The sequence below is a fragment of the Nothoprocta perdicaria genome, unplaced genomic scaffold, assembly GCF_003342845.1.
Source record: "Nothoprocta perdicaria isolate Ctin4 unplaced genomic scaffold, notPer1 scaffold_33, whole genome shotgun sequence".
NCBI lineage: Eukaryota > Metazoa > Chordata > Aves > Tinamiformes > Tinamidae > Nothoprocta > Nothoprocta perdicaria.
The window spans coordinates 3,869,416-3,896,828 of NW_020455566.1; the positions used below are offsets into that span (position 1 = coordinate 3,869,416).

The 27,413-nt window shown below is 53.5% G+C and overlaps 1 protein-coding gene and 1 long non-coding RNA gene across 2 annotated transcripts; both read right to left on the minus strand.

Annotated features, from left to right (window-relative positions):
* Positions 1 to 1,249: 1,249 nt before the first annotated feature.
* On the minus strand, positions 1,250 to 1,691 carry LOC112950806. The gene is made up of 2 exons (XR_003250077.1): positions 1,530 to 1,691; positions 1,250 to 1,317 (listed from the first exon to the last, which is right to left on the minus strand). It is a non-coding gene; the product is annotated as an uncharacterized LOC112950806 (long non-coding RNA).
* Positions 1,692 to 3,400: 1,709 nt separating this feature from the next.
* Positions 3,401 to 27,102, minus strand: GRHL3 (grainyhead like transcription factor 3). The gene is made up of 16 exons (XM_026043418.1): positions 27,078 to 27,102; positions 18,481 to 18,667; positions 17,843 to 17,904; positions 15,656 to 15,992; positions 15,276 to 15,355; positions 13,969 to 14,122; positions 13,197 to 13,308; positions 12,481 to 12,575; positions 10,494 to 10,652; positions 9,810 to 9,888; positions 9,267 to 9,400; positions 8,349 to 8,383; positions 7,741 to 7,829; positions 7,521 to 7,606; positions 6,726 to 6,790; positions 3,401 to 3,798 (listed from the first exon to the last, which is right to left on the minus strand). Exons 1-16 carry the CDS (start codon positions 27,092 to 27,094, stop codon positions 3,684 to 3,686), a joined length of 1,806 nt encoding a protein of 601 aa, XP_025899203.1. The 5' UTR covers positions 27,095 to 27,102; the 3' UTR covers positions 3,401 to 3,683.
* Between the last annotated feature and the right edge of the window lie 311 nt (positions 27,103 to 27,413).

Sequence of the window (27,413 nt, forward strand, 5' to 3'; positions counted from 1 at the left end):
ATAAACCAAAAAGAAATTCTTCCCTGGTAGCTACCGCTGGAGATGCTCCCACAAGCAGGGAGGCCGGGATGCAGAAAGGGCAGAGCAGGCAGAGCCTGCACTCRCTCGCAGGGCAGACATGTGCCATGTCCCCCGCCACGCGGCTGCACCCACCGGCCRCCCAGCACCTCTCGTGAGCCGGGCGACAGGAACCCTTCCCACTGGATCAGCACAAACCCGCTGCTCGCTGCCCAGCGCCGGGGCCGCTGCCGAGGGAGCGTCTGGGCTGCCGGCGCGAGCCCTTTGCACAACGCAAGCGGGTTCATACTTTCACACGACCTTTGCTCCGTCAAAGGTGAATCGCCTTCATCACTCGTATCTTAATCTTCAAAAGGAGCTGGTGGGCTCCGGGCAAAGAGTCAAGAATGCGTTCGCATAGTTGGGAGCTCTGCTTTACGCAACCTCGCCTGCAACTCGCCTTTGCTGCGAGGGATGAGCGATACTGAGCCAGTCAGCAAAACAGCCACCCTGGGCAGGGGCGGCGGGCGCGGCGACTCCGGCTGCTTTTACGTGGCGCTTCCCCGTGCGCACGGAAGTTACCGCGCTCTGAATCTGACCGGTCAGGCTCACCAGAACTCGCACGGAAGTACCTGGTGCCTCCAACCTGCAAACAGAAAGGAGAGCATTTTGCACGGTGTAGCACCGCACAGCTCCAGCCAGGGCGCTTCCCACRCTGCAGGAAGCTCCAAGAGTTTTCTCTGATGTTCTCTAAGGCAAAAGCCTTGGGCAAGCGGGTGAGGTGTCCGCAGCACTGCCCGCTTGCTCTTTGCACCAGGTCCTGGTGTTCTAGACCCTCTGCCCCATGTGAAAAGAACCTCATTCTCAGTGGAAGGTCCCCAGCTTGGCCAAGCAGACGTGGAATGAGGAAGCGACAGGGCCTCCGTTGCCTATCTGTAGGCTGGACCTCTCCCAGTTTCCTTCTTTCACCCAGGGATTTTCTCCCCAGGCCTTCAGGTGAAGGAACTGCTAAGGCAGAGGGTGAAAGCAGCTGGGTCACGGTTGCCCACCTACAGGAGGACAATTAACTGCTGTCCCTGATTTCTCTGCCAGGGAAGCAGTAGCACCTCAGCCTCMTCCTGATCTACCTCCTCATCCACAGCAGGCCGGGTGCCTTCTGTCCCACAGGCAGCAGGACCCCTGCTCTTACCTGGGCAGCYGGCCTCAGCACTCAGGTGACCCCATGGGCAGCGCCGTGGAGGGGCTCCCTGCCCGGCTGGCACACAGCAGGATCCGGCTGGAAGCACCTGCAGCTTTCAGAGCCTTCGGCCCAGCCACAGGCTCTAAAAGCATGGCCAGTTTGGCGCAATTCTTGGCAATGCTTTTTTGAACTGCAGTGAAACGATGCCACGAGAAAGCTGCGAGTGCAGCCCCATGCAGCTCCCGCTCTGAATCAGAGAAATTCTGCTGGAGAAGGAGTCGCTGAGAGGAAGACGAGCGGCCAGGTAGAGCACCAGGAGAGATCTTCTAAGGCTGATAAACCTCAGACTTACCTGAGCTTCATCTCAGAGGCCCTTCTCATCAYAATAACACTTAGGTAACCTGCAATGCACCAGCCACAATTTCAGTCCCTCAGTCCAGCGGGAGCAGAGTCTCCGTTTCCTGGTCACAGTAAACAGCACTGGGGAAAGCACAGGGTGAAGGCTAAGAAGCAGGAGGGAAGAACTCAGCTCTCAGGGCTTAAAAGAGGAATGAGAGGGTAGAGGCTGCCTGGCCTTGGGGGATCTTTTGGCTAATGGGAAGCAGCTGCAGACAGCTCCTAGCACAGGGCACAGGTGAGTGAAGCCCTGGCAGCCGAGAGGCAGCAGCTGTGGGGAATTTGGGATGCGAGAGGGCACAGGGAGGATGAGGGAAGGTAATGGTGACCCGGCAGAGGATCAGCTGTGGTTTCAGTCAGCTCCTGCCCTGTGGTGCCCTGGGCCTGTTTGTGCAGGCAGGGGGTGGCAGCCCGTGCAGTGCGTGTCCCTGCCAGGACACCGAGCCAGCCTTTAGGTGACACTGCCGCTCCCGGATAAAGGCTGAGCTGTCTCCAAGGAGCGGAAGGAAAACAGGAGGTTTTTTTTTTTTTTTCCTTGACTTGCTTAGAATGTCACCCCGGCTGGGGAAGGCAAATCCTGCGAGCAGCTGTGCTCCATGGAAGGGATGTGCCTGGAGGTGCCGGGACCTGCGCCCGCCGYGGCAGGAGAGGAGCCGGCGGGGAGGACAGCGGCAGCCGCAGCAGGGTCCCCTCCCCATCCACCACCCCATCCTGCAGAGGGGTTAAGAATCATAGTATCCTTAAGGCTGGAAGGGACCTCTAGAGATCATCTAATCCAACCCCCTGCACACACAGGGTCACCCAGAGCACGGGGCACAGGGCTGCGTCCAAGTGAGTTTTAAAGATCTCCAGACAAGGAGACTCCACAAGCTCTCTGGGCAGCCTGTTCCAGGGCTCCGTCACCCTCACTGCTAGGAAATTTTTCCTTACATTCCTGTGGAACTCCTGGTGCTTCAGTTTGTGGCTGTTTCCTCTAGTCCTGTCAGTGGCTACCACTGAAAAGAGGCCGTCCCCTCCTCCTCGCTCCCTCCGTTGAGGTATGGACTAGATGATCTCTAGAGGTCCCTTCCAACCTTGAATATTCTGTGATTCTGTGAATATTCTGTATCTACAGACACTGCTCAGGTCCCCCCTCAGCCTTCTCTTCTCCAGGCTGAACAGGCCCAGCTCCCTCAGCCTTTGCTCCTAGGGCAGATGTTCCAGGCCCCRGATCATCCTCGTAGCCTTGACAAGGGTCTCGCGCCGCAACCCGACGGGGCAGCCCGATGGGGACGAGTCCCCGCTGTGCTGCCGGGGTCGCCTCCCTGGCCGGCCYGCCGAGGCTCCCGCCGTGCCGCGCCGCTCGAGCGCCCCTCGCTTTCCGCCTTTGAACCTTTATTGCTCCCCAATATCCAAAACGACAAAACCAACAACACAGTTACAAAAGGAGTTCACGGAGAAATGTGAAGCAGCCTGTGTTTGAAATGCTCTGTGTCACCGTACCGCGTCAAATACAAAACAATGCATATTTAAACATATATAAAATACAAAAGGAACAGTACATCAGAAATGTATAAACAAGGGCTAGGGAGGCCTTCATGGTATTTACAGGGAGAGCTGCGGCAGGGTGGGGGGCATGGGAGCAGGCAGTGTCCGTTGAACAGCGGGTGTTAAATGTGTCTGTGGAAACCTGTGTGGAGAGGGAGACGCTGGGAGCTGGGCTCAGCCCCGCTGGAAATGGCTTGAGGGTTCTGCATGACTGCTGGTCTGGGAGGAAGCCAAGRCCCACGGTTGGAGCAGCCGCGGGCCAAGGCAAACAGCGACGGTCCCTGGCTGTGCCCGGGCTCCCGGGCTAGCGTAGCTGCCATCCCAGCCGGGAAACAGGAGGGCAGGCCCATTGCCAGATGGGAACACAATAAAATAGAATAAAAAATAATAATAATAAATTCAAGAGAGAGAGGTTCAGGTTCACATCGCTAACAGATCTTCCCAGCAGTCTCCGGCCCGGCAGCGCGTGGCCGGGTCTTCCTGGAGACGGTGGATTCAAGTAGAGGCAATGAGTTGAGGCACTCGGCTGAGATCAAACTTGCTGGCTTCGAGAGAAGTCCCAGTAAGTGCTGCCGGTGGCTCCTTATAGCTCCTTGAGGATGACCTGGACCTTGTCCTCGGCTTCCACCATGTCTAGGAGAAAGGCCATGTGGTTGCTGTAGTGCTGGATGATGTTGTTGTCCATGTTCACCAGGATTCTGCAGGAGAAGGAAAGGGCAGGGTGAGACGCGGCTCCGGAGGGCCCTGCCGCCGAGCCGGCCGCAGCCGGGCCTCCCATTTTGGGGAAGGAACGGGGCCGCTTTCCACCACCCCRCTGCGCTTCCATAAATCATTTATTTGATATTTATAACTGCTTGAGGAAACAAAGAGAACAAATTGTCTTTCTTTGCAGAAAGCTCATCCTCTCCATCTCCCTGCCGGGATCATTAATGGGGCAGTAGCATTAATAATGCGACGGAGCAGAAGCCAGGAGTGAGAACAAGGGGAAGCAAAGGCTGGGCATCCAGGGGGCTCCCCAGGCACGGAGGCTGTCCTGGTGTCCTCGGGACGTGCTGGAGGAGGCCACAGCCTCACAGAGGCTGTCCTGGCGTCCTTGGGATGTGCTGGAGGAGGCCGCAGCCTCACGGGCGCCCGCAGCGCCTGCGGGGAGGCTCTTGGAGCCTGCCCCGCTCCCCGCAGGATCCCATGGATCCTGGATCCCATGGAGCGTGGCCTCTCCGGCTGCTCCCCGGTGCCCTGGCGAGGCCACCGCGGGCGGGTGGCACCAGAACAGCCCATTTCTCTTATCTCCAACTATCTGGGTGCAGGAAGCCACAGAAGTCAGTGCCTCTCACGACTGTGCGATTTCTCAAGCACAGAGCACCCCGAGAGGGTTATTGAGATCTGAGCCCTGTATTGTTTTTCCCTAACCAAACCTCACCACGACATGAAATTACTTATTATTGCCCTTGAGTCACCCGGAGACGAAGTTCACTGGGATGAGGACATCAYGCTAACAAAGCCCGTGGGGTGGTTGCTCCTCACCTGCCCTAAAACCACTCAGTGCCACCGACCTTCACCAGATGAAGCTCTAGCCCTCAAGCTGTAGTTAACCACACAGGATTGTGTAAGGTGGAGCAAGAGGATACAATTTTTTAAAGGAAAATTAAATCTGGGATAGCAGGAAACAGTATTTGATCCTGCGATCTGGCAGACTGGAGAAAAGTCCACATCTTCAGCAATAACCCAGGGCACCAAGACTAGCTTTCGTTGCAATCCAGCTGTGAAAATGTTAGATCTAATTTCCAGGTATCATCTGTCATATCCGTGAGCTCTCTCTTTGCCTCCATTTTGGAGAAGTGGTGTAAAGGCCACCTGCCTGCTCTCCCTCCCCATCATTAAACAGCGTTCCCCACTTATCAGATGAAGTAATGAGCAAAACCAGAGCAAAACGAAGCCGAGGCGGCCTCTGCCCTGCCGCGGTGCCACTTCCCGCTCCACCTGCRGATTGAGCCGCGCTCTGAATTCAGCAAGGCTGAATTCCGAAGCCCTTCCGATTCAGCAGGGCTCTGCCTTGCTGGGCACATGCTGCCTCTCAGGTGGCTCCGAAAGCCCCAGCCCAGGCGGGAGACGCTCGGGAGCAGCAATGAGCTTACGTGGGAGCAGTGATGACCCAACATGGGAGCAGCGATGACCCAACCCAGGGCTGGTGACTCGCGGTGGCCGCATCACCCGCTGCCAGCGCAGCAGAGCCTCGGTGCAGCATGGAAATGAAACCGCCTGCCCTCCCTGTCCCACCTTGCAGCTGCCTCCAGGACGCATTGCAGCCCCGCTCCCACTGAAACAACACGCTGAGTTCCATGGGGATTAGGTTAGGGCAACACTGAAGAAAAGGGAAGATCCCCCGGGAGGAGTGGTAGGCTTTCTCCCAGTGGTGTCAGCAGCAAGCGAGGGCTGCCAGCTCAGCTCAGACCCTCAGCTTCCCAGGACGGGACCGGCCTCCATGGCCTCGGTACGGACGGGACCGGCCCCGGCCTCGCTTCTCTGCTGCCTCTCGCCACGCGCGAGCCCTGGCCCAGGGCCAGCGACAGCAGTGAGTTCATCGCCCACGCAGCCGCTGGCACTTGCGGAGCTCGATGCCACCTCGCTCGCTCTGCAAGGAGGCCTCCTGATTTAGCTTCATGAAAACGGGCTTGGGAGTTTGAGGCTTTTCCCTTTGCATCAGCTTTGCTGTGAGATGGGGTCGGCTCCCCTCCAGCCTGCAAGCTGTGTCTGTGAGTACCTGCTGGCTCCACATCAAGGTCACTGGAGGCTCGGCGGCGGCTCCTTGGTTTGTGCAAACCAGCACTGCTCCCTCTCAGCCATGGGGGAGACCCTCAGGGATCATTCCCTGCCAGGCACCACGGGGAAATCACTGGAGCAACTGTTTTACTGGGAACTTCACCCAACACGCGCTGTGAGCTGGGCCCATCTCAACCAGCTCCTCACAGGCGTCTCAGGTGGTTTTCCTGTATTCCGTGTGCCACRTGAGTGTTCCACCAGACAACCAAGGATCCCGGCTTCCCAGACCAGGAGTATCAGAGTGCTTGGGCAGAGTGAAAGTGCCCTCAATGAGAACATCACACAAGGAGCACATCCTGAAGCCAGTAAGCAAGGGCCTGGGGATGGGGTGGTGAGGCTGGAAACAGGGGCTCCTGCTTCCAGTCCCCCCTCTTCCATAACAGGGCTGCCCATCTGGCCAGGGAGGTCTCCTCCTGGGCCAGGGCAAAGCCCACGAGCGCTCAGGCAACGGGTTTCAAGAAGCAAACATTTATACCTCTCTGATGACAGTAAGATAAGTTCTCTGTAACCTCCGGCTTTCAGACAGAGACACAAGGGATCACCCATTAAACTACCCAAACAATTCCTCCTCCGTCCCGCTTCCTTGCCTTGGGAGACTACACTCCAAATAAATATAATACAAACAGGCATTATCCCAAATCTTTAAACCCAGAGAGATCGGAGTTTTATTGCTCCAAATGGGAGCGACCTCACATGGTTTTGCTTTTTATTATCTTGTTAAACTGCTATTTCAGCCCATGGCAGGGTACCAAAGAGAATGGGGTTTTAAAAGCACAGCATAAAAGCAGATGAAAGATTAGCCTACCCTCTTTTGCATTTTTTGTAGACTTTATAAATGCTTTCTTCAGGCAGCCCATATTTTTCTGATATCTGCAAGAGAAAACATGGCAGTTTTTTGCACTTGTAAAATAAAATTCCAACCAAAAAAAAAAAAAAAAAATCTCAAAGATGACATTGAGCCAAGGGTGTTCAGATAACATTCAACCAAGGGTAAAAGGATTTTCCCTCCTTTTTTATTTCCTAAAGAGAAAAATGCCAAAGCCATGGTCTGAACAGGCTCATTTGAACATGTCTGGGTCTTGCAGGCAGCCAGGGTAGGTTTCCACTTGGCCTTGTTCCYCTTTCTGATTGCCAGACCAGAAAACCTTGAATTATCTTTATATGGCTTCTAATATTTCCCACTTATTTGGGTCTTGATGCTTCGAGCTGTTGGATACAGGGAGTGTTTGAGCTTTTCATTCAACGTTGTATTCAAAGGTGAGACAAAATCCTATGGGCAGTGCCTGACCCTGCTGTGTTTCCATCTGGCCACAGCTTTTTGGGGGGCTCTAAGGGACACACAAAGCCCCCCCGCAGCAGCCTCCTAGGCAAGCACGGTCATGAGCTGAGGAGGGCTGAAGAGCAGCGGAGTTCTGTACTTTTTTTCATTTTTTTTTCATTTTTTTTCATTTTTTTATTGCTTGTTTCCTTCCCAGTAATCCCCGAAGAGAGGTGGTTATCAGGGATGCTGCTGATAATCATCACAGCAATATGGCTGTGTGCTCCTTGACCACAACAGCAGGGAATTCCGGGGGAAAAAAGAATAAGAATAAATACTTACAGCAGTTCTGAGGCCCTGCAGGTCTGGTGTCTTCAGCATGAGAGCATCGAATACTTCCTCTGATTCCCTCCGCACGTACAAGAGGACTGAAAGAGAGAAAGCACAGCTCTGATTCAGGGCTTGTGTATACACAATATTGGGCTTGTGTAAGTCAAGAGCCAAGATTTCTTGGGCTAAATCCAACACTCCTTTCAGGAAGGGTTCTAGCCCTGGTGGTTACCTCTTTGGGGATCTTCGTCTTTGGTTTGTTTTGGAGGTATTGGGTCAAACTCCTCTGTGAATGAGGCACCGTTCCGCTTTAAGGGCAACCTGAGCAAAAGCAATAGGATACTCCTGTGAGGATGGAACAATGGGAGCAAACAAAATAGTTCCAGCAATTGAACTTTCGATTGAGCAATGAATGATTCCAACAGATGTCCAGCAATTATTTATAGGTTCTGTAATTATGGAGCAGAATTATTTACCAGAGCTGCAACTCAGCCTRTCAGCTTCCTACTTTCCTGTGTCTCCCCACTGCAGTGATTTCCACTTTATTCTATTTTCTTTTACCGCTCTATCTGCTTCTGCTTACTTGAGTCCTTCAGTAACTATTCCGGGATTCCTTTCTTTTTTTTTCTCCATTTAAACCTTGCCTCCATATGAACATCTGGGCAGACTCCTGTTGGAGCAGCTCTCTGATAAGAAATGTATCTGCATTTTTGAACCCCCAAGTCCATTCTAGCCCCAGATTTAACACATATTTTGGCACTGAAGGCGTCAAACAGTTGTAACATGCCCAAAGAGATGGAACAGCTGAGAGAAGAGAAATGCCAACTGCTGCATCCTTACCTGTTAGCCGTGTTGGGAACAGCAGGAGGGAGCACCTTGGAACAGAAAGGAAACATTGCACATTATCACTGTGTGACAGTGAAGCTGGTGGGGGGCAACATGGGCTGTTCCTGGGCTTGCAAACTTGGTCAGTTCATCATTTTGTATGATTCCCCTCCTCCTAGGGTATTATTTTTCCTAGACAACATAATTAAATCCAAACATCTATACAAGTTTCTTGGATTAAATCAAAACCAATATAGAGAACCTAATCTGGATTCTCCAGCTCCATCTAGCAGAGTCCTGAACATGCGTTTAGCTGGACTCCAAAACAGCTCAAATCACATAACCCGCTTGTGATAAGAACAAACAATTTCTCAGAGAGTTCTCTGGCTGCAAACTCAATTGTTTTACTCGCTGTTTTTGCTGCTCCATTCAGCAGACASTGCAATAGGATGCTACGATCTTGTCATGAACATTTTTTTCACCTTTTTTAACGGGCTGAGATGGAAGTTTTTTTCCTCTTGAGGAAACCCTGATGAGCTYTGAAGGAGGCTGAGTCCAGGTTTCCTCAGGCTCAAGGGAATGAGGGATGGCCTACACAAATGGGAACCGATCCCATTGCATTTCTCTGTAGTTCACTTTCTGTCACTGTTTTTGCTACCACTTCAGTCCTCCGTGGAAGCTGCAGATGATATTTGCAAACCATTTCCAAGAAGGAACCAGAAAAGGGTGTCTTGCCCATCACTGTGGCAAGATAATCTACGTTTCTCTTGACAGCTATGTCTTTGAGTTTGCAAGATTTCCACAAGAGAGCTGTGATTTGGTTTTGTAGTTTTTGCACATCAGAAGCCATGTGAGGGGGCCTGATTGGTTTGGAAATGATGGAGACAGCAGGTAAATGAGGGCCACAGGCTCTTGTTTTGAGGACGGACTTACCGTGCCACATCTCTGCAGGTTTGAGAAGTGGACGTTGGGGATAAAGAGGACTGGCTGGGTTTCAAGGTCCGTTTCTGGCCTCAGGAACGTGATTTCGTTTCCTCTGAAGCCGGACAGTAAACAGCCTTTCAGACCTACAGATGGAAAATGCAGTTCATTGCAGCTCAGGTGGCTTCTCTCATTCCACACTTCTCTGATCCAGAGCTTTAAGAGGTCTACAAAGAGGGCAAAGAGGCCTGCCCCAAATTTCCCAGCAGAAATACTAGAAAAAGACAGGACCCAGCAGATCCCGAGAGTTAAGGCTTGCCAAATGCTGTCTCCGCTAAGGAAGACTGCCAAGGCTCCAGCATTCAGGAAGGTTCGTTAATATTAATTAAGGGCTCAGAAAGTCTCAGCAGGACACCAGGCAAGGACCTGCTGGACACGCTGTGTCTGAACGATGCTGGTTTCATCGGGTGCAGCCACGCTCAGGGCCTGACCTCGTGGAAGGTAAGGGACAGGTAAGGGACAGACTCGGGAGCAGGGACACACGCTCGCACTGACCATTGTTATTGGAGTCCAGGCATTTTCCTTTCCTTCGGAACTGCTTCCGTTCATCATCCCGCATCTTCCTTTCTGCTCCCTGTGGGAAAGGTGAGAAGAGCTTAGGACCCTCCTGGTTCTACTGCAGCACCAGCAAGGGAACATTTATTGACCTTCCTAATTATTGGCACATGAAGGGTAAAGGGGTAAATGCAGCCTTTATTAAAAGAAACTTCATCTTAGAGGCCTCTTACAAGCCATCCAGCAAAAGGAGATAAATTTGAACTAATATAGTAAAAACCAAAAGCATGCTTTCTAAAATTCAAAAAGGCAGACGAAAATAGCCAGGAGAAATTTCCCACAGGAAGATATCTGAGTCTGGGGAAGAACCTCTAAGGAGATTCTCATCTCSAGTGTTATTTAAAAGCTTGTCAGAATTAGAGGATTTATTACAAGGCGCAATCCCATGCAAGTCAGATAAGGGGAAAACATCCTAAGGACTCTGTGCTATCAAGGGCTCAGCAATGCAAGGACGTCCCAGCTGTCCCATCCCGTTTGAGGGAGGGCTCTGAACCGCCTCCCTTCCTCAGGYCTGTCCCCTGGCCTGTTCTGCGGTCTCCCAGCGCTCCACTCTTTCCTCATGGAGCTGCTGGCCACCAGTTTAAAATTCCTCTGGAGCAGCCTGGTGGGAGAGCAACGTTCTACCTTATCGCAGAATATCTTGATCTGGCAGACAGCGCGATGCACCAGCTGGCTGGCCCCGTTGCCGCAGTCGTACGTGTCTATCTGGAGGTTCAGTGGGACCCCCTTCACTCCCTTCTGGGAGGAGAAGTCAGTGCTCAAGCAGTTCACCCCAATAAATACCTGCGGGAGGAACACAGATCGATACGGTTTAGGGGGGCTGTGAACATGAGCCTCAAACARCAGTGAGAGCAGGGAGATGGATCAAAAGCAATGGATCAAAATGGATCAAAAAGAGGGAATGGATCAAAATGGATCACAAAGATGGATTGAAAGCTCCTGAGATGTCCTCCCAACCTTCCCGACCTTGGCTGAGCACACAGTGGGTTTGCTCCCTGCCTGAGACTGGCCACAGGTACCTCCCTAGCCACGCTTCCCTGCATCCACCACAGGGCAAACAGCTTTCCATGGACAGCTCGATCCTTGTGCTCCTGCAGCCTGTTATGTCCCTGAGAACCTCGTGCTCACTATTCACTCATGGGCTGTCCACTCCCAACAGCKTCAGACAAGATGCAAAGTCAGCCTGGAGATCCTGCTGATGCTTCTGATCTTTCATGAACAAGAGCCTCTCCCGGCAATAGCCTGGAGCAACGGAGGAGGGCTAGGCTGCGGCTCCAGGAGATCACTGCTGTTAGTTAAATAAGGATCGTTGCTGTTAGTTAAATAAGGATTCATCCTGCACTCGTCCCCTTTATCACTAGAATAGAGTTATCTCTAGTGGGAACTTCTGAAAAAGAGCCGAGCACAGACAGAATTTGCATTGTATCTCCAAAGTCATTTGTGTGACCGTGAAATTTCCCCCAGACTCTCTGGGGACAGATTCACACCTGGCAAATCTCACACAGCTCCCTCAGCAGGGCTCCAGCTCAGGGTTTCAGCCCTGAAATCTGGTGTCAGATCTAGGCAGTACCTATATATAGCGAAGAAACCACTTAACTGTGGTGTGAGGTTTAATTACAAGAAGAGAAGGAACAGGTGCTACAGACAGCCCAAATACCTGACCCCTCCTGTGGCGGCTCCCGGCCCTGGCAGCTCTCTGAAGTCTCACCCCTGGCAGCCCCAGGCCAGCGCGCGCACCGAGTTTCGCTAAGAGTTAAATCCAGTTCGGCTGAGGTGCCCCCGAGGGCTTGCCGCATACCTGACATATTTCCATTTCTGACAACTTTGCCTTGAAGACATTGGTTAAACTCTTGGGTTGTAAAAGACCAAGGTCGCCTTTGGGCTAAAAGAGGGCTTATTGAGATCCCAGAGCAAACCAGAGCTTACCCAAGCTGCCAGTTTAAAAGGCACAGGATTTTTTGTCCCCCCACCACCTTGTTTATTCTTGATTCCTTCATCTCATATGCTCCTTTCAATCCACAGCAGATAACCAAGTGCCAACAGAGACTGAGGAGATGCAGAAGAAATGGCAGAACGCTTCCATCTCCACGCAGGAATGATGTTGATACAGGTTTTTGTAGACTTGAAGGTCAAAAGGGATCTTGTGACCTGTCTGGCTCCCTTCCACATCACACAAGCTTGAAAAGGGTGGTCAGTCATTTCTGCATCGAAATGCTGCCTTTCAAGGGAGAGTCTTTGTTCCCTAAGCTCCAGTTTATTTAAATAGGCTTCACCTACATGTCTGTGGAGTCCTGATCTAGGCTGGCTGCTGCAAGAGGCTTTCTTTGGAGTTATCCATCAGCACTGGAAAAACATCTCTGAGCCACGCTCAGGTGTAGTCAGAATAGTTATTAGCTAATGGCAAAGCTTAAGCACACAGAGAAGCCCGGTGTCCTTCCCTGCTGTCTTGGCGGACAAACACTCCGTGGGGCCACGGGAATGGCACTGTTTGGATTTCGACTCCCGCCGCCTTTCAGCTGAGAAAGGGGGAGCGTTTCTGAGCCACGGGAACYGAGGCGGCGAGTTTGCTGCAGGAAGGGCTTTCCATTTCCCTGCTGCAGGCAGCTCCTACCTTGGCTTCTTCATGGACGTTCCACAYGAAGGACAGCGCGTTGTAGGCCAGCTCCTCGATGTTCTGCACCGTGTTGAAGTTTTCTTTACAATCAGCTGAAACACAAGGAAGACGCAGTTGATATTTTGGCTGCAAAAGTGATTGCGTTGCCCATTGCATTTCACAGAGGTGATTACATTACCCATTACCTTTGCCCTCCCAAAGTCTGCTGCTCAGTGACTCTAAGGCTAATGCAATGTTATAGAGGTCACCTGCAATACCAGGGGATAAATCTTAGTGCACACACGTAAGGGACAGGCCAGAAATGACTCACGGATCSTGGCTAGTGACAGCCATTTGGGGAGTTTCTTTGGGTAAAGCCAGTGCTTTAGACTGCTTCTAAAGGCAAACACTAGYGTGCCCTGCTCTGCCTGCACAGGGAGGTGCTGGGCGAGGGGCTCAGCCAGACACAACCCCTCTGTCTGGCCTTTTGTAACTACTAATGTACCTTGAGTTCCTACAGCATGTCCCTAGACTAGGTAATCACCACTTAAAGCCCTCAAAAGCTCCTCAGACAGAAAGGATCTGAAGGGAGCAGATCAGCCTGCTCCTCCCTGCTTTCCCCCAGGCCAGATTCTGGAGCAGCAACTGTTCCCATGTGCTGGAAATGCCATCAATTGGTGCTAAAAGGTGGCCACCCCACCCAGCTCTGGGGATGAGAGAGCCCCGCTCCATACCAACGTCAATGACTCTCTGCTTGGCCGTGGGCTGGCGGGAGTGCCAGTGCTTCCAGAACTTGAGCTGCTCCGTGGGGATCTTCTCGTTGTCAAAAACAATCATCACAACACTCTGTAACACAGCCACGATAACCCATATCAGTACGTGAAGCAGATTAATGCTGGGGCTCTTGGTGCCCTTTGCACCCAAGCGTAGTGTCATTGCTCACGTTTTATTGCATGTATTAAAGCCTGCTGGAACTCTACTAACATCTCCTGCGCTGGTGGGGATTTAGCAGAATTTCAGCAGGCGTGAGGCTGGCACAGCCTAAARGCTCTTCCAGCTGCTCCAAGGTCTCTCGGACATGCACAGGTTCAGGAATCCTGCAGCTCTTGAGAGGACTGAAGTSTGGCCCCTAAACATATCTCAGGATTGCAGAACTGGGTGTCCTTGCTGGGAACTCAAGCTCATTCGTCTTGGGGCCTGGTTACCTCCCCCAGGAACAAGACAGGGGCTCCTTTCTCCAGCTCTAAACTCTTCCCACCAGGGAAGCCATCAGCTAGGGAGGCCTTTTGTGCCTCCCTGACCTGACTGAGAGCCTTTGAACTGCCCGACGTGGCGCGGGCTTTTGCTCGGCATCAGGGGATCAGCCTGCTGCGCGCGGCGGATCCCTCCCATCCCTTGCTTTAAACCATCGTGAGCCACAAAGCTGCTGCTCTGTTCCTGGGCCAGCGCAATTGCTCGACGTCTGACTGTAGCCTGTGTCAGCGAAACTGTCAGCTCGTCTCTTACCTTCACTTTRTTTGAAGACAAGTGTAAACATTTGCTGTCTCCGGCCGTCCGCAGCGTGATGGGGTAGAACTGTCCCTTGTTGAGGTAGGCCATGGGAGAGTCCCCRGACTTGATGTGGATTGCTTTGGGAGACCCCAGCGTGTATTCAAAGTCACTTGCATGGAACAAAGAGAGAAGGGTGAGTGAGTACACCCTGTGTTTCACTGCAAAGGCAGAGCAAGAGAAACGCAAGTCTCCATCCCTGCAGATCGCAGGGACTGCACACCCAGGAACCTCTCCTGTTGCCCATCACACAGCTCCCTGCTGCTGTGACCAAGCTGCTCGCAGCACAGAACGGCCTGAGCCTCCCGACACCCTGGGGAACAGCACTTCTCTGCTATCCTCCTTTTACCCTCTGTGTTTATGGCTTGAAAATCCCCGCACGTTATTCTAACCGGTTTTCTTCTGTAGAGGGTTACAGAAGCTTTGCACAACACAGAGCCTGAACCAAAACAAATAAAAGTAGGTGCTGGTGATGAGACTTTTAGAACATCCTATCTCCAGATTCCATATGTGGCTGATCCAGAGGGACTGAGCCCTAGTCTAGAAACTACARGRGCTGCAGGACATCTGCTTGTTTAGYTAGGCACTTACAAGCAGCTTTAGAAGTCCAGCTTTCTGAACTCTCAGTCTGGTGGGCAGCAGCTTTAGTCTTTACTRAGATTAAAGATTGCAGGAAAGCAAGACTGTAGAGAAGAGAGGTGGCCTTAGACAGAAGAAGGYGTAATTGCTAGAGCTGAGCTCAAGGGATGATTTTCAGGCAGCTCTGCACTTGGGCACGCAAACCGCAAGGCCGCAGCTCAAGCTCTTGGCTTGGGCAAGGAGCCYGGGCAAGTTGTCACCTGCACACGAGCCCTCACACAGCCACGAACACCACTGCATTCCCCGTCGGTCACCAGCCCRTCGCTCTGTCCTGCTCTGCTGCCAGCTCTGCGGACCCGCGTGGCCGGGGGAGCCAGCGACCTCCTCCGCGTGAAGGAACAGCGAACACAAAGTGTCTCGCTAAGGAACGTGGGCGGCTGTGTGGAAATGCCCACGTCTCACAGCTGACTCATGGCATCAGGTGGCTCGGGAGGCCAACGGAAGGTGGGAGGTGTTTCAGGAACGAGTGGCACCTTCATGTATCAGTGCTGACGGAATAACAGGGCTAAACCCAAGGTGAGAACCTCCTTAGATGGCGAGGAGGTTGCTCTTCACCCTGTTCAACTGTCACCCTCCTTTTCTCTGGCCTCTGAGTGGAAACCCAGCGGCCGTGGATGGGCAGTTACCTCTTAACACCGTCAGCCGCGTAACTCTCGGGGCAAGGTGGCTCTGGCGAGGCCTTGAGGATGTCACTGAAGAGCAGCGACTGCAGGAAAGGGAGACAAAACAGTCAAAAGGGGCATCCTTCATTGCTTTGTCCATCCACCTTTTAGCAACACTGGCCTCTGAGAAAACAAGAAGCCTCAGCTCAAAGCCTGACCCTACCTCCAAAATCAAGGTTAAAAAAAAAAAAAAAAAAAAAGAGCAAAAAGGCAAAAAATAAAAAAAACTACATTAATTGAATTGCTCCAAGCTTCTATGGCAAAAGCAAAGCTTCCACCGTCCAGCAGGAGCGAGGCCCAAACCGGAGACGGCCGCACGCGCTGTCCCCACGGCCGCCTCTGACCTCCTGGGGATCCTCCTTGAAGGTGCTGTCCGGCTGCCACCTCTGCTGCGCCGGGGCCACGGGGATGCTCTCGAAGAGGGAGTTGAGGGAGCCGTTGTCATACACGTCCCCCGGGGGCACCAGGTAGGTGTCCGCGGCGGCGTCCAGCTTGCTCGTGCCAGGCGGGAGCACGGCTGCCTTGTGCGGAGCAGCGAGGCCGTCAAGACTCAAGGYGCTCTTCTTCTGCGGCTCGCAATATTCCGGGCTCATGGAAACATTCTCGGACAAGAGCTTCATGAGGTGGGCCGAGCCGTCGAAGGACGCGCTCTCGGGGTCGTACTCCATTCCATGGCAGTGCCTGCTGGAGGAACGGGCTCGGCTCAAAGCAGGGCTAAGGACGCGCAACCACAGCAAGAAGCAAGCACCCCGACACCCGAGTGGGAAGCGGGGTGCACGGTGCAGCACCCAGGCGGCCTGTGTGCACCTCCTGCTCCAGATAGGACAGGCCTGGGGGTGCAGATCTGCACCCACGTCCACCTCGCAAYGCAGGCGGCTGGAGCTGCAGGAGCTCAGCAGGAAGGGGAGCACCAGGGAAGCAGAGAATAGAGTTTGGCCCTAGTCTGGGGCTGAAGATCCAGTGACTAAGTGCAGCTTTTCTTTAGGTTATTAAACCCTCGGAGCGGCAGGGAAAGATTACAAGAATAGTGGATTTATAATCTTTTCATCTTAGCCTTTTCGGGGTCATTGACACATTTCTCTGAAAGCTGATTTATTTTATTTTACTTTTTAGGTGAAGCTGATTCTTGCWCTTATTCACACAACTCTTGGCGCTCAGAACTGACAAAGCCCTCAAGGATCTTGAGATCAGTGAAAAACTGAGAGGGCTGCAAGGTTGCAAGCAAGGTGCATGGCCCAAACTCCAGAGCAGGGGAGACTAAACGTAGGAGCTGCCAAGTGATAAAGGCAGGAGCAAAACTGGATCTTTCCTGCACAAGACGACGCTCTCCTTGTGCAGCACCCTACGGAAGGGTCCCTTCTGCAGCAGAGCCTCGGGGATCCTGGTGTCCCTGAAGCCCTGGCTGAGCTGGGAGGAGGTGGTTTGTTGCTCCTGTTTCCACGCACAGAAAACAAACCAGTCCCCACTTTAGCAATCCCCAAGGGATTGCTGCCCCCAAGGGAGCTCGAGCTGAACCAGGAGCTCCCACCCACTGCGCCAGCAGCTTCCCCTTCAGGGATGCGGAAACCTCTGCGGTTCCCACATCAGCAGCAAGTTTGCCAGTGCTCAGAGGACCCCTGTGTGTCCTCAGAACGTAGCGGCTCCTCCAACCTGCGCTCSGGAGGTCACAAACGAACAACCCTCTCCCCGTGCTCAGCGGGGAATCTGATTCCCTTCTGCACGGGATCAAGATTTCGGAGCTGTTGCTYTGCCCCAACCCATCAGTGCTCAGTGCTCTGCTGACCACTGTGACGAGCGCAGTGGGGCAGAGGAGTGCTGCTCGTTTGGCACAGTTGGGGACACGASAGGAACTTCTCCAAGAATGAGCTCTGCTGCCTTTACCAATAAAACACACATTGCTTCCAGAAATACCAGAATGCCCTGGGATTGCAGAGGAGAGAAAACTGCTCAGCTTCCTGAAGATGAAGGGATGAGGTACCCTTCAAGAGGCTTATTCTGTCAAGTAGTTATAAAGAGGCAATCAGAAAAGGCTGCCAAAGTACAGGAAGGGGAGCTGAACTCAGAGTGGCAAATGAGCCATTAATTTCATAGTTAATTTTCTGAAAACCTCAAAGGACAAATGAGAGTCACTGGAAGAGAAWCCCCGGAGCCTGGAAGCAACTGAGCTCAGCAGCCTAGTGGATGGCAGAGGACTTGGTCATTCCCTTCTCACTGCCCATCCTTAATCTCTTCTTCCTCTCCCAGTGCCCAAAGTGGAAAATAAAAAGAAACCACTCCTGTACATCAGTGCAGCTCTTCTGAACACCGCTCAAGAGGTCCTCAACTGTGCAAATGGGCATAGCTTCATTTATACCTGCTTGGGATCTGGCCTAAAGAATTTTAATATACGTCTCAGGGTTAATAACCACTGCTGTTGTTGGTAATAACACTGTGCTTTGATGTCTATTTTATGCAAGCTAAGAGACCGATCACGCATGCAAGCAGCTGCAGGAGAATTAGACAGCTACAGAGAGCAGAAATATGAAGCTAACCTCTTTCCTAGTTCATTGCGTCCCATCATTCCAGATGGAAGAATCCTCTTTTCCTTTGGGACCTAGAACAAGGCAGAACAAAGGGTTTGGTTATTGTCATATTTTAGCCACAGAAAATAGAGGCAAAATTAGCCTTGTGTGCATGGCAAGAGAAGCCTCACAGGTAAAATACTAGGAGAATAATAAACACCAGCTGGGGACACAGGAGACCTGGGCCCTCTTACTGGCTCTGCCACAGCTTCCCAGGGTAGCCAGTGGCAAGTCACACCAGCTCTTCCTGGGAAGGGTTATCCAAAGCACCCAGATGTATGGGGAACATCAGTCCCGATGGTTTCCATCACTGCTAAATGGAAACTCTTCCGACAGCAGCACTGGAAATACAGAGTTGCTTTGCTCTACAAGTGCTGTGTCTCCCAAAACACTCCAGTCTGGGGTAAAAAAAAAGCCACCGGCCCGAGACTCAGGMCACTTGGCTTCGGTTTGCCACCCTGTGCTGGTTTCCCTCTGTGGTACGTGGCTCTCGGTGCCTGGAGGGGTTCTGAGGAGCAGCAACTGGACAATGATGTGAAAGGCTCTGGAGGTGGCTCAGCCAGCACAGTGTCCCTCCACCTTCTCCCCCAGCCCCAATGGSGACCTACCATGTAGTAGTCGTAGAGGAGGCTCAGAGCAGCCACACTGTCATCATCCCCGTTCACCCTCATCATGGCCTTGGTGGCTGCTGTCAGCGGGTTCTCCAGGTAGGTTTTCCAGGCTTCGTCTTCACTGGTGTAAGAGAATTTCTGGAAGTTCATTGTATCATTCTTCATCAGACGCACAGATCTAAAACTGAGCCAGAGAGAAACGGAGGATGAAGGAGACCAATTTAGCCCAGTAGTTTCCCTGGCACCCTGACRAGCGGCCCCAGGGCACTGCTGGAACGGAGAAGGGCTGCTGCCAAGGACTCAGCTCTCAGCCTCTCTGGAGTCCCCGATTTCTCATCCTCAATTCTTCCGCCTTCGGCTACATACGGAATTGGAGCAGTGCCTCCCTGGCCAGGGCTCTTTAGAGTCTCTGCTTCTCTCCTGCAGCCCGGAGGGYGCAGAACACCGCAGCATCATCTGCAAATGCCCCTTCCTCAGCCAGGGCCCACGCTGACAGGCCGGGCAGGACCTCGAATACCAAGGGATAATCAAACCTTGGCCAATTTATTCTTCGAGTTTCGAGCTAAAGGCCAGAGCAGCCCACAAATACAAATGTTGACTCAGTGTTCTCGAGAACTTGGCCTACCCAGATGCAACCAAACCCTGCCATTCGCCCTCGCTGTACTCAACGCTTTCTAAATTTAATTCTGTTCTTTTCTTTTTTCTTTCTTTTTTTCCCCAAACATTTCTACATGGTTTTACTTAGAGGGAAGTAGACAGGCAGATCGCAGCGCCCTCCCTTCCACTACAAAAATACCTGTCGCAGGTGAGGCTCGTGGGACTCTGTGTGCCGAGAAGCAGCATTCCAAAATAACGCGCCGCCTCGGCTCGGCCCCGCACTTTCTCCAGGCCTTTCCATCTTACGTTAATAAACTGTCAGACACCTAATTACCCAAACCCTGCTCTTCTTTCCTTTTCCTCCTGCAAACCCTGCTAGCAAGAGCACAGCAGCRGCTCCGCTCACTCCCTGCTCCGAGGGCAGCCCGAGTCAGCGGCCGCCCTCCTGCCACCTCCATCAGCCACGAACAGCYCACACTGCTCATCATCCAAAAAATAAATCAATAAAATCAAAAAGCTTGGTGGACAAGGTGGACAAAAGCTTTCTGGATTGCTTGGAATCTCGGGAAGAGCCGCCCCGTCTTGGCGGCGCTGCTATAGGGGGGAAGACGTTTGTTTTGTGGCGCGAGTAGCTGCTGTTGCCTCCTGCTCGGGYGCTGCTCTCCGTCCTTTTGCAACGAGCCCTGGCCGGACTGCTCAGCGAATCCCTTGGAGAGCAGAAATTCCTCCCAAAAGGAACTTGGCGCCCTGGTTATTGCCGGGCGCGATCGGAGGGGCCGAGCTGCCCCAGCAGGGAGGCCGGCTGCGCTGCCGATGCTCCCAGAAGGAGGCTGCGGAGGCTCCGAGGGCAGGAGGGTTGGCGCTGCCATAACGGGGCCCTGGCAACGCGGCCGGCGGGAGCYGAGAGGGTTTCCCGAGCGGCTCCTTCCACGCGATCCGCCCCGGCCGCCGCCGGCTCCCCCCAGCACTGGCGGCGCGGAGGGGCCGGCTTCGCTCCCTGTGTGCCCCGYGCGCCGGCCCGAGGCGCGAGCGCCGGTTTCGGCGCGCGCACGAAACCTTGCCGGGCGCTTGGGGAGTTTCGTTGTCTTTAGCGTTTCTCACGCAGCCGTGCCACCCCGTCAGGGCCGCCGCCGTCTGCATGACTCAGATTTCACTGCTGTCGACTTGGCGATGGGCTGCTCGCTCCTGTCTGGACAGGAATCCGCAGCCCTTCTCAATCCTGTCTTCTCAAGGAAGAAGAGGCGGCGGCGYGGCTTGCTCTCGGGGTGAGACTCGGCTCCTATCGCTCGGCATCAACAGAGATAAACACGCTGGGGTAGGATGGAGCAACAAAGAGCTTGGGAGCTTAGAAAATCAGAAATTATAACAGAAATGCTGCTCCTGATAGGGAGCAACAACCTCTAGCAGAAGGGAGGGACAGGCAGCCCCGGCAGCTGCATTTCAGGCTACCCCAGCAAGACTCTCTGATGGCAACACTTGGCAGCCAGGATGGCTTAGAAATAGGGTGCTTGAAAGGCCATGGGCCTCCTCCGGCATCTGGGAGCTCCATCGATCCCACGGAGCCGGCAGTAGCTGATGCAGCTGAGGACAAGGTGATGTTTGGGGAGGCTACGTTTGTGCTCTCACGTATCTTGCCGGGTTCACGAGGTCCCGGAGGCGCCGGGGAGCCGGGCAGCGGGGCTGGCACTGCAGGGCAGCACAAGCAGCCCCGGCTCCAGCTCGCCGCCCCGCCGTGGCCCGCGCTGCCGGAGCCCCGTCCGCAGGGTGGGCAGGGCGGCCGGCACCCGAAGGGATGAGGTGAGCAGAGCAGCACCTGCGAGGATCCCTTTGGAAGGACCTTTCGGACAAGGCGCCTCTCGGCGCGCGGCTCCGGCACGGCCTCGTGTCCCTTYGCCTCTACACCGGCCCTCGGCGTGGCGGTAGCGACTTCGCAAAGCAGCGGGAAAGGGACATCCCATCCGGAGCCGAGCACGTCCGGACGTGGCTTCCCTCGCCCGTCCCCCGGCACGCTCTGTTCCCTGCCGGGGCGCAGCGCGTGGGCTCGCGGCCGCCCGCCCGCTGCCTGCGCGCTTCGAAACAGCTCCGCATCCCACGCAAGGGCATCCATTCCCCGCTGCATCCCACCCCAGCGCTGTTTCCCCTGTCTGCTTGCCAAGCCTGCCATAACCGCGGCCTCCTGATGATGAATAAACACCGGGGAACAGGAGAATTTGCCCCGGGGGGCCTAGGTGGGGAGATCACCCGGGCAGGAACGAAACCCTTGTGGTCCTCTCGCTCCTGGGCGGTTTCAGGGGGTGGTTTTGCACCTTCGAGCTTTGGGCTCTTCCTCTCTGTTCCCTCCTGTTGGCCATTAGGCCTCTGACCTAAACAGGAGCCACGCGAGCTGCCCATGGCCGCCGAGTCACCTCTCTGTCAGCAGCACCCACAGGCACCTGCAGCGGGGATCCAGCGCCGCAGAGCAGAGCCCACGCACCCCAGGGACGTCCTGGCTAAACCACGCGGGGCTTTGGGCAGCTCTGGTTCCACGCGCGGCGCTCCTGACCGTCCCCAAGGGCCTCTCACCAGTCGCGGCGGATGGAGCCCACGCTCAAGGCAGCGGGACGAGTGAAGAGCAGCATTTAGTAGGACTGCTTCGTGGGGGCAGGGGAAGGCCAGCATCCCCCAGTGGGGCCTAGTCGCTAAATACGGGTTTCTGAGCTAAATCCTGGCTTTACCCCAYCTCTGCCAGTCTAATAAATAGCAGCACATCTGAAGGGAAGGTGCCATCAGCAAGTGTCCGCTCCCAGGCCCATCCACACAGCCAGGAGAAGTCTGGGCCCAGGCAGGACCAGGAGCAAACAGCTACACAAAGAAACCTAATAAACCCACCGACTACTGGTGGGAAGTTTGGCCCGGATGGTGCGGGATGGGGACAGGCCCTGCTATGYGGCACAAGCACAGGAACGCTCCCTGCCTCATCCAGGGCACGATTCCGTGGCCACTGAGGCCCTGAGCGCATGAGCCAGCTGTGAGTCCTTCCTGATAACATCTTTGATGCGTCCGCCCACATGACTGTGGGATTTCATGAGTGATTCTACTTTCAGTGCCTTTTCTAGCCTACCATAACATATTGCAAGAGGTCGGTTTGCAATTCAGGCAACAGGGCTTTTGAGGCGTCCTTCCCGTTTCAGGGTGATCTGCCTTCAAAAGGGCGGCTGTGGAAAGCCCAGGCCCCAGCAGTACCCCGGCCGAGCTCCTGCTCTTGCTCGGCGCCTGCGGAACGCTGCTCTGCTCTGCTGCTTTCTCCTCATCATCTTCACTGGACTGATAAAGACACCTTACACGTACATATAATGAGGAGCACAAACCGTCATCTTCCCCAACACGTAACACATCCAAACTGCAGCGAAGCTCCGAGTCCTGGAAGCGTCATGAGAAAGATCAAACAGGATGAGAATAGCTTCAACTCTCCGAAATTTAAGAATTTAGCTGCTTTTCATTATTTTTTTCTTTTAATTCTGAATACTTACGGATGATCTTTTTTCCACTTCCATATCCAATAAGCTCACTACTTGCTGTTTTATTTTTAATTCTCCTCTATGCGCCCAACTCCCCGCGCTGGCTTTGAGAAGAAAATCCCAGCGCGGTTTTACAAGACCTGATCAGAATGACTTCCCCCCTCACAACCCACCCGGGGCGGCTGTGATAACAGACTAACTGCTGCGCCTAWCTCTGCAGCTCGGTATCCCCATGGGAACCTCAGCACTCGCTTAAGAAACCCCTAAGAGCAGAGGCTCGCATTAAGCTCCCCGAACGCCCGCCCTCGCAGCGCCGGGGCTCAGGCCTCCTCCGTGCAGCCAGTGGCACAACCCGACCCACCCATTCCAGCAGAGGATGAAAGACTTTCTGGACGCGCTTATCTCTTCCCGTTGCTGCAGAGGAAATTCAGGCGGCTGACAAAGCCGGCACCTGCGTTGTAGCTTGCTGCAGGTGGGCGAGATGAATCCGAGGGCGAATTGCCCAAGAGGCTGCAGGAAGCGTGTGGCAGGGCAGGACACCCGGCAGGAGCCTCCCGCGCCGGAGCTGGTTCCTCTGCCCTCTCAGACCATCCTTGGCCAACCTGCGCAGAGAGAGCCCGCTTGGCTCCATCCAGCTTCTTCCTTTCTGCTTTACCTTTACTTATTGTCTGAATATTTCCCTTCCAAACCTCTCCCTCCATCCTCTTGTCCTCTCCCCCTTCGTTTTCCTCTTTCATTCCACCCTGGAGGGACTTTTCAGCTTAGCCAGCCGAGATCTCCTGAACCATGCCTGGCTTCGAGAGGATCCTCTGAATATCGAAAATGTCACAATTTCATCCTAATACTGTACTTGCCAAACAAACCTCATCCATCCCATTCTAGGTTTAATCCCGTTAAACAGCCCATGTCCTGGGAACAATCTTCACAGCCGGGATGGCAAAGATGGAGCAATGAAAAGAAACTAAAACTTGACCTAGGCAGGTGGCCTAGGCTGAGGTTGAGCTGGGAAAGGAGCATATCCGTCACACCTATCCAGGAGCCAGCACTCTTGGGAAGTGGCATCTGTCCTTTCCTCCCTCCTGGTTCTGAACAGCTGGGGATAAAGGTCCAATTTGGGTTCAGGTGCACAGCATCTAGTCTGCTCCTAGCCATGAGCAGAGCTACGGGCCAGCACAGCCTGACTCCTAAGGAGGTAACAACAAACAGGCCGTCACTTTTCCCTGGGAGTTCAACTCGGGAGCCTTCCAAATGAGCGGGTTAGCGAGCGCGGATCGGGCAGAGCCCCGTCATCCTCTAAGCGAACGCTCCGATCCGCGCGTGCTTTAGCTGCTGACGTTGCCACCCTTGAGCCCACGCCAGAGGCGGATCCGGGAGCGCYGCCGGGAGCGGGGCGCTCCGGGAGCGCCGGGCGCATTGGACGAGCCCTTCGCGGCCCCAGTGACGCAGGGGCAGAGCCACCAGTGTCCCCTGTCCCGCACGGATCCCCCCGGAATTGCACCGGGGACCAGCCGGCTGAAATCACCACCCAAAGCATCGAGATCCTATGGAAATGTTGATTTATCTCCACTTTGAGTCTAGGGTGTATTCAGAGCGCTTTCGTTCCTTTGTTGTGAAGTGCACGGCAGTTATTTGGTTGTTGTTTCTTTAATTTACAAATCTCTCTTTCTCTTTACATAACTTAAARAAATGAAACCCACGTCTCCCTTGAAAGTGCACCTTGTTTCAGTATGGTTAGCCCTTGTGTGCTTTGCTGCCAGGATTTTATAAAAGGGCTTTAACTTTTCATTCACCAGGAGCATAACTCAAGTTTTAATAACACACCTTATGCATGACAAAAATTTGCTTCTGGCGATCATGGTTTCGACCACAAAACCACAATTGGGAGTAACTCTTGGTTAACTCTTTCAAGCCCACGCACTGCAGAGTTAGACATCAGTTCAATACAGAAGGCTATGGAAATCATCAGTTAGAATATTTTATAATAGATGAAACCAYCTAATTCTCTCATGACACTCTAGCCTTTTTCCCAAGTCCTTTCTGTGAAAATAAAAGGAAAAAGAGAAGAAAAAAAGAAAGGAGGTCGGTTCTTCTCTCTGTTTTGGGCATCAGGGCATGCGGGTGTCGCCGCTCCCTCGCGATCAGCTACGTCTGGGCGCCTTTGAGCAGCTCTGGGTGCCCTCCCTCTGCCTGCCAAGGGGCTCTGCGGGGGCACGGCCGGATTATCGGATCCTCCATCCCGTTCCAAGAGCCCCCTCCTTCCGCCCCGTCCGAGGGGCTGCTCCTCGCGGTGACGCAGCCGAGGGAACAGCTCCTGCCGCGGCCCCGACGCTGCCTTTGCCGCTCTTCATCCTCCTCCTCCTCCTCCCCGGGGAGAGCCTTCCCCTCCCGGGGCCAGGAAACCCCAGGGCTGTCCCACCGTGTCAGCAATGCCTTCGGTGCCACCAGGTCCCCACTCCCTTCAGCAATGCCTTCGATGCCACCAGGCACCAAATCAATCAGTGATGCCTTTGGTGCCACCAGCTCCTCAGTCCTTTCAGCGCTGCCTTTGGTGCCACGAGGCACCAAATCCATCAGTGATGCCTTTGGTGCCACCAGGTCCCCAGCTCCCTTATCCCCTCCGGCTGCTCCCCGCGGTGATTTCGGGTGCTCCAGCCCCACTGTGCTTCCGAAGGGCTGCACTTCCCACCYGCCCCTGCCCCTCACCTGCCCGCTCTGCTCGCAGCCCAACTCGCTCTCCGGAGAGGAGCCTTCACCTCCCGGGGTCTAGCTGACCTGAAGGGGAAGCTTCAGAGCTGCACGGAGGTGCCCTCAAGCCGCGGGCAACACGTGCTGCTCGCAAAGACTCTGCTGCACAGAGGGAACCCACCAGAGCTGCAGAGCTAAGCTAAGCTCTGCAAGATTGAGCTGATAGCAACCTCTGCAGCCTTATCAGCCTGCATCACAAAGGGATGCTCCTGCCACCCCTGCCTCTTCCTCCTGCGAAAGGCACGGGGGTTAAGGGGCCCTTAGCAAGCCGGGAGGCGAGCGAGCGCGTAACTCATCAGGGAACATAATGCCCCGGTCCGTAATTAGCAAGACATCGATCTGAGCCTGCAATACGCTGGGCACACRCACAGAACGCGCCTTAGCCTCCCGAGAGCAAACCACGCGGCCTCCGCTAACCTATAGACAGCATATATTAAAAAGAAAAAAATATATAAATTACTCGAGGAGGTCAGAAAGCAAAAATTTCTGCCCCCGGTTGCTAACCGAAGCAAGCAGAGGGATCCAGGGTTTATATTAAATAATCATTTGTGCTGCACCTCTCCAGGGCTCCTAATTAGTAAGAGATCAGCTGTCCCAACACCTGTAACACGTACGTGCTGCCCCGTGCGAAGCACCCTGCACACGCGCAGGTGCAGGTATGAACAAGCACTTCCAGGTATATTTTATTACCTGCATATGGATTTCCAACAAGGCTAGATAGCTTTCTAAGACAGGACTGATACAAGAATTCAATGTTTTTCTATAGAATTGTTTCTATATTTTTCTTTTTCTTCTATGTTTTTTCTATATAATTGTTTCTATATTATAGAAGCAATTCTATATTATAGAAACAATTATTCTATAATTCTAAACATTATTCTATAATTGTTTCTAYAATAATAATATTTTCTATTTTTTCTATATTTTTCTATATAATTGTTTCTATACTATTCTATAATATATAACAATAATATAACAATTATTCTATAATTGTTTCTATAACAATAATAATAATATTTTCTATATAATTTTATAATCAAAAACCCGCCAGCTTTTGCTACCTAAGGCCAGAGCAACAGAACTTTCCTGCTTTGCTTTCCTATTTGCAAGGCACGGGAGGCAAAGCCGCAGTCGCCAGCGCCCGGAGCCCAACGCAGTCGGCAGGCCCAAGATTAGAAGCACAAATCATTTAGGACGAACAAAATGTTTTGTTTTCAGTAATGAAAAGGAATGCATTCCCAGCAATTATCATTTCTTGATAAAATCATAATCTGAAAACACTTCGAAAAAAAAAGTAGAAATGTAACCAAAATTCATAAATAGTTTGGGAGGTATTTTCTATCAATAAATAAATAATAAATCAATAAATATCAATATCGATATCAATAAATAAATAGTATATGTTGTAGCATATGCTAGATTTTTGTTGCATAAAGGTAATCAAGGTTTGCCTTGATGGAATCAAGACGAACCAAACTATAATCTGAGGAAAACGATTGGATTTCAAACCCCCTTGACAATAACGAGGAGCCTCCTCCGAGGACCAGAACAGGTCCCGGAGGAGCAGAAAGCCTAAAAAATTCCTCCCACCTCCTCCTCCTTCCACATGCACCTGCAAAGAGCCGAGCAGGCAGCCGAGCCCGAGCGCTGCCAATAATTCCAACCCAAAGCAGAAAAAACACCGAAGCCTCCGGACGGAGAGGCCGGAGTGAAATAAATTGAAGGGAGGAGGAAGAAAAGACGCCAAGGACTCACTCCAGCTCATTGGACATGTTTCCCGCGGCGGGCAGGTGCGCGGTGCGGCCGCTCGCCGCGCCAGTCCCCGCCGGGCGCCGGCATCGCGGCGGATTTATGGCGCGCGCGGGTGTCGCCGGCGGGCCCCGCGCCGCCCATTGGCTGCGGGCACAGGTGCCGCGGGACAGGTACCCGGAGCAGGTGCAGCCGTAACCCTGCGCGCGCCGGCACCGCGCCGGGGAGGCGGGGAGAGGCCCCCGGGGACGGAGCTGGGGCGGAGGGAGGCGTGGATTCGCTCGTCCCGCTGTGGGATGAGGGGTTTCAGCTCGGTGCGTGCGTCGCGCCGCGATGCCAAGG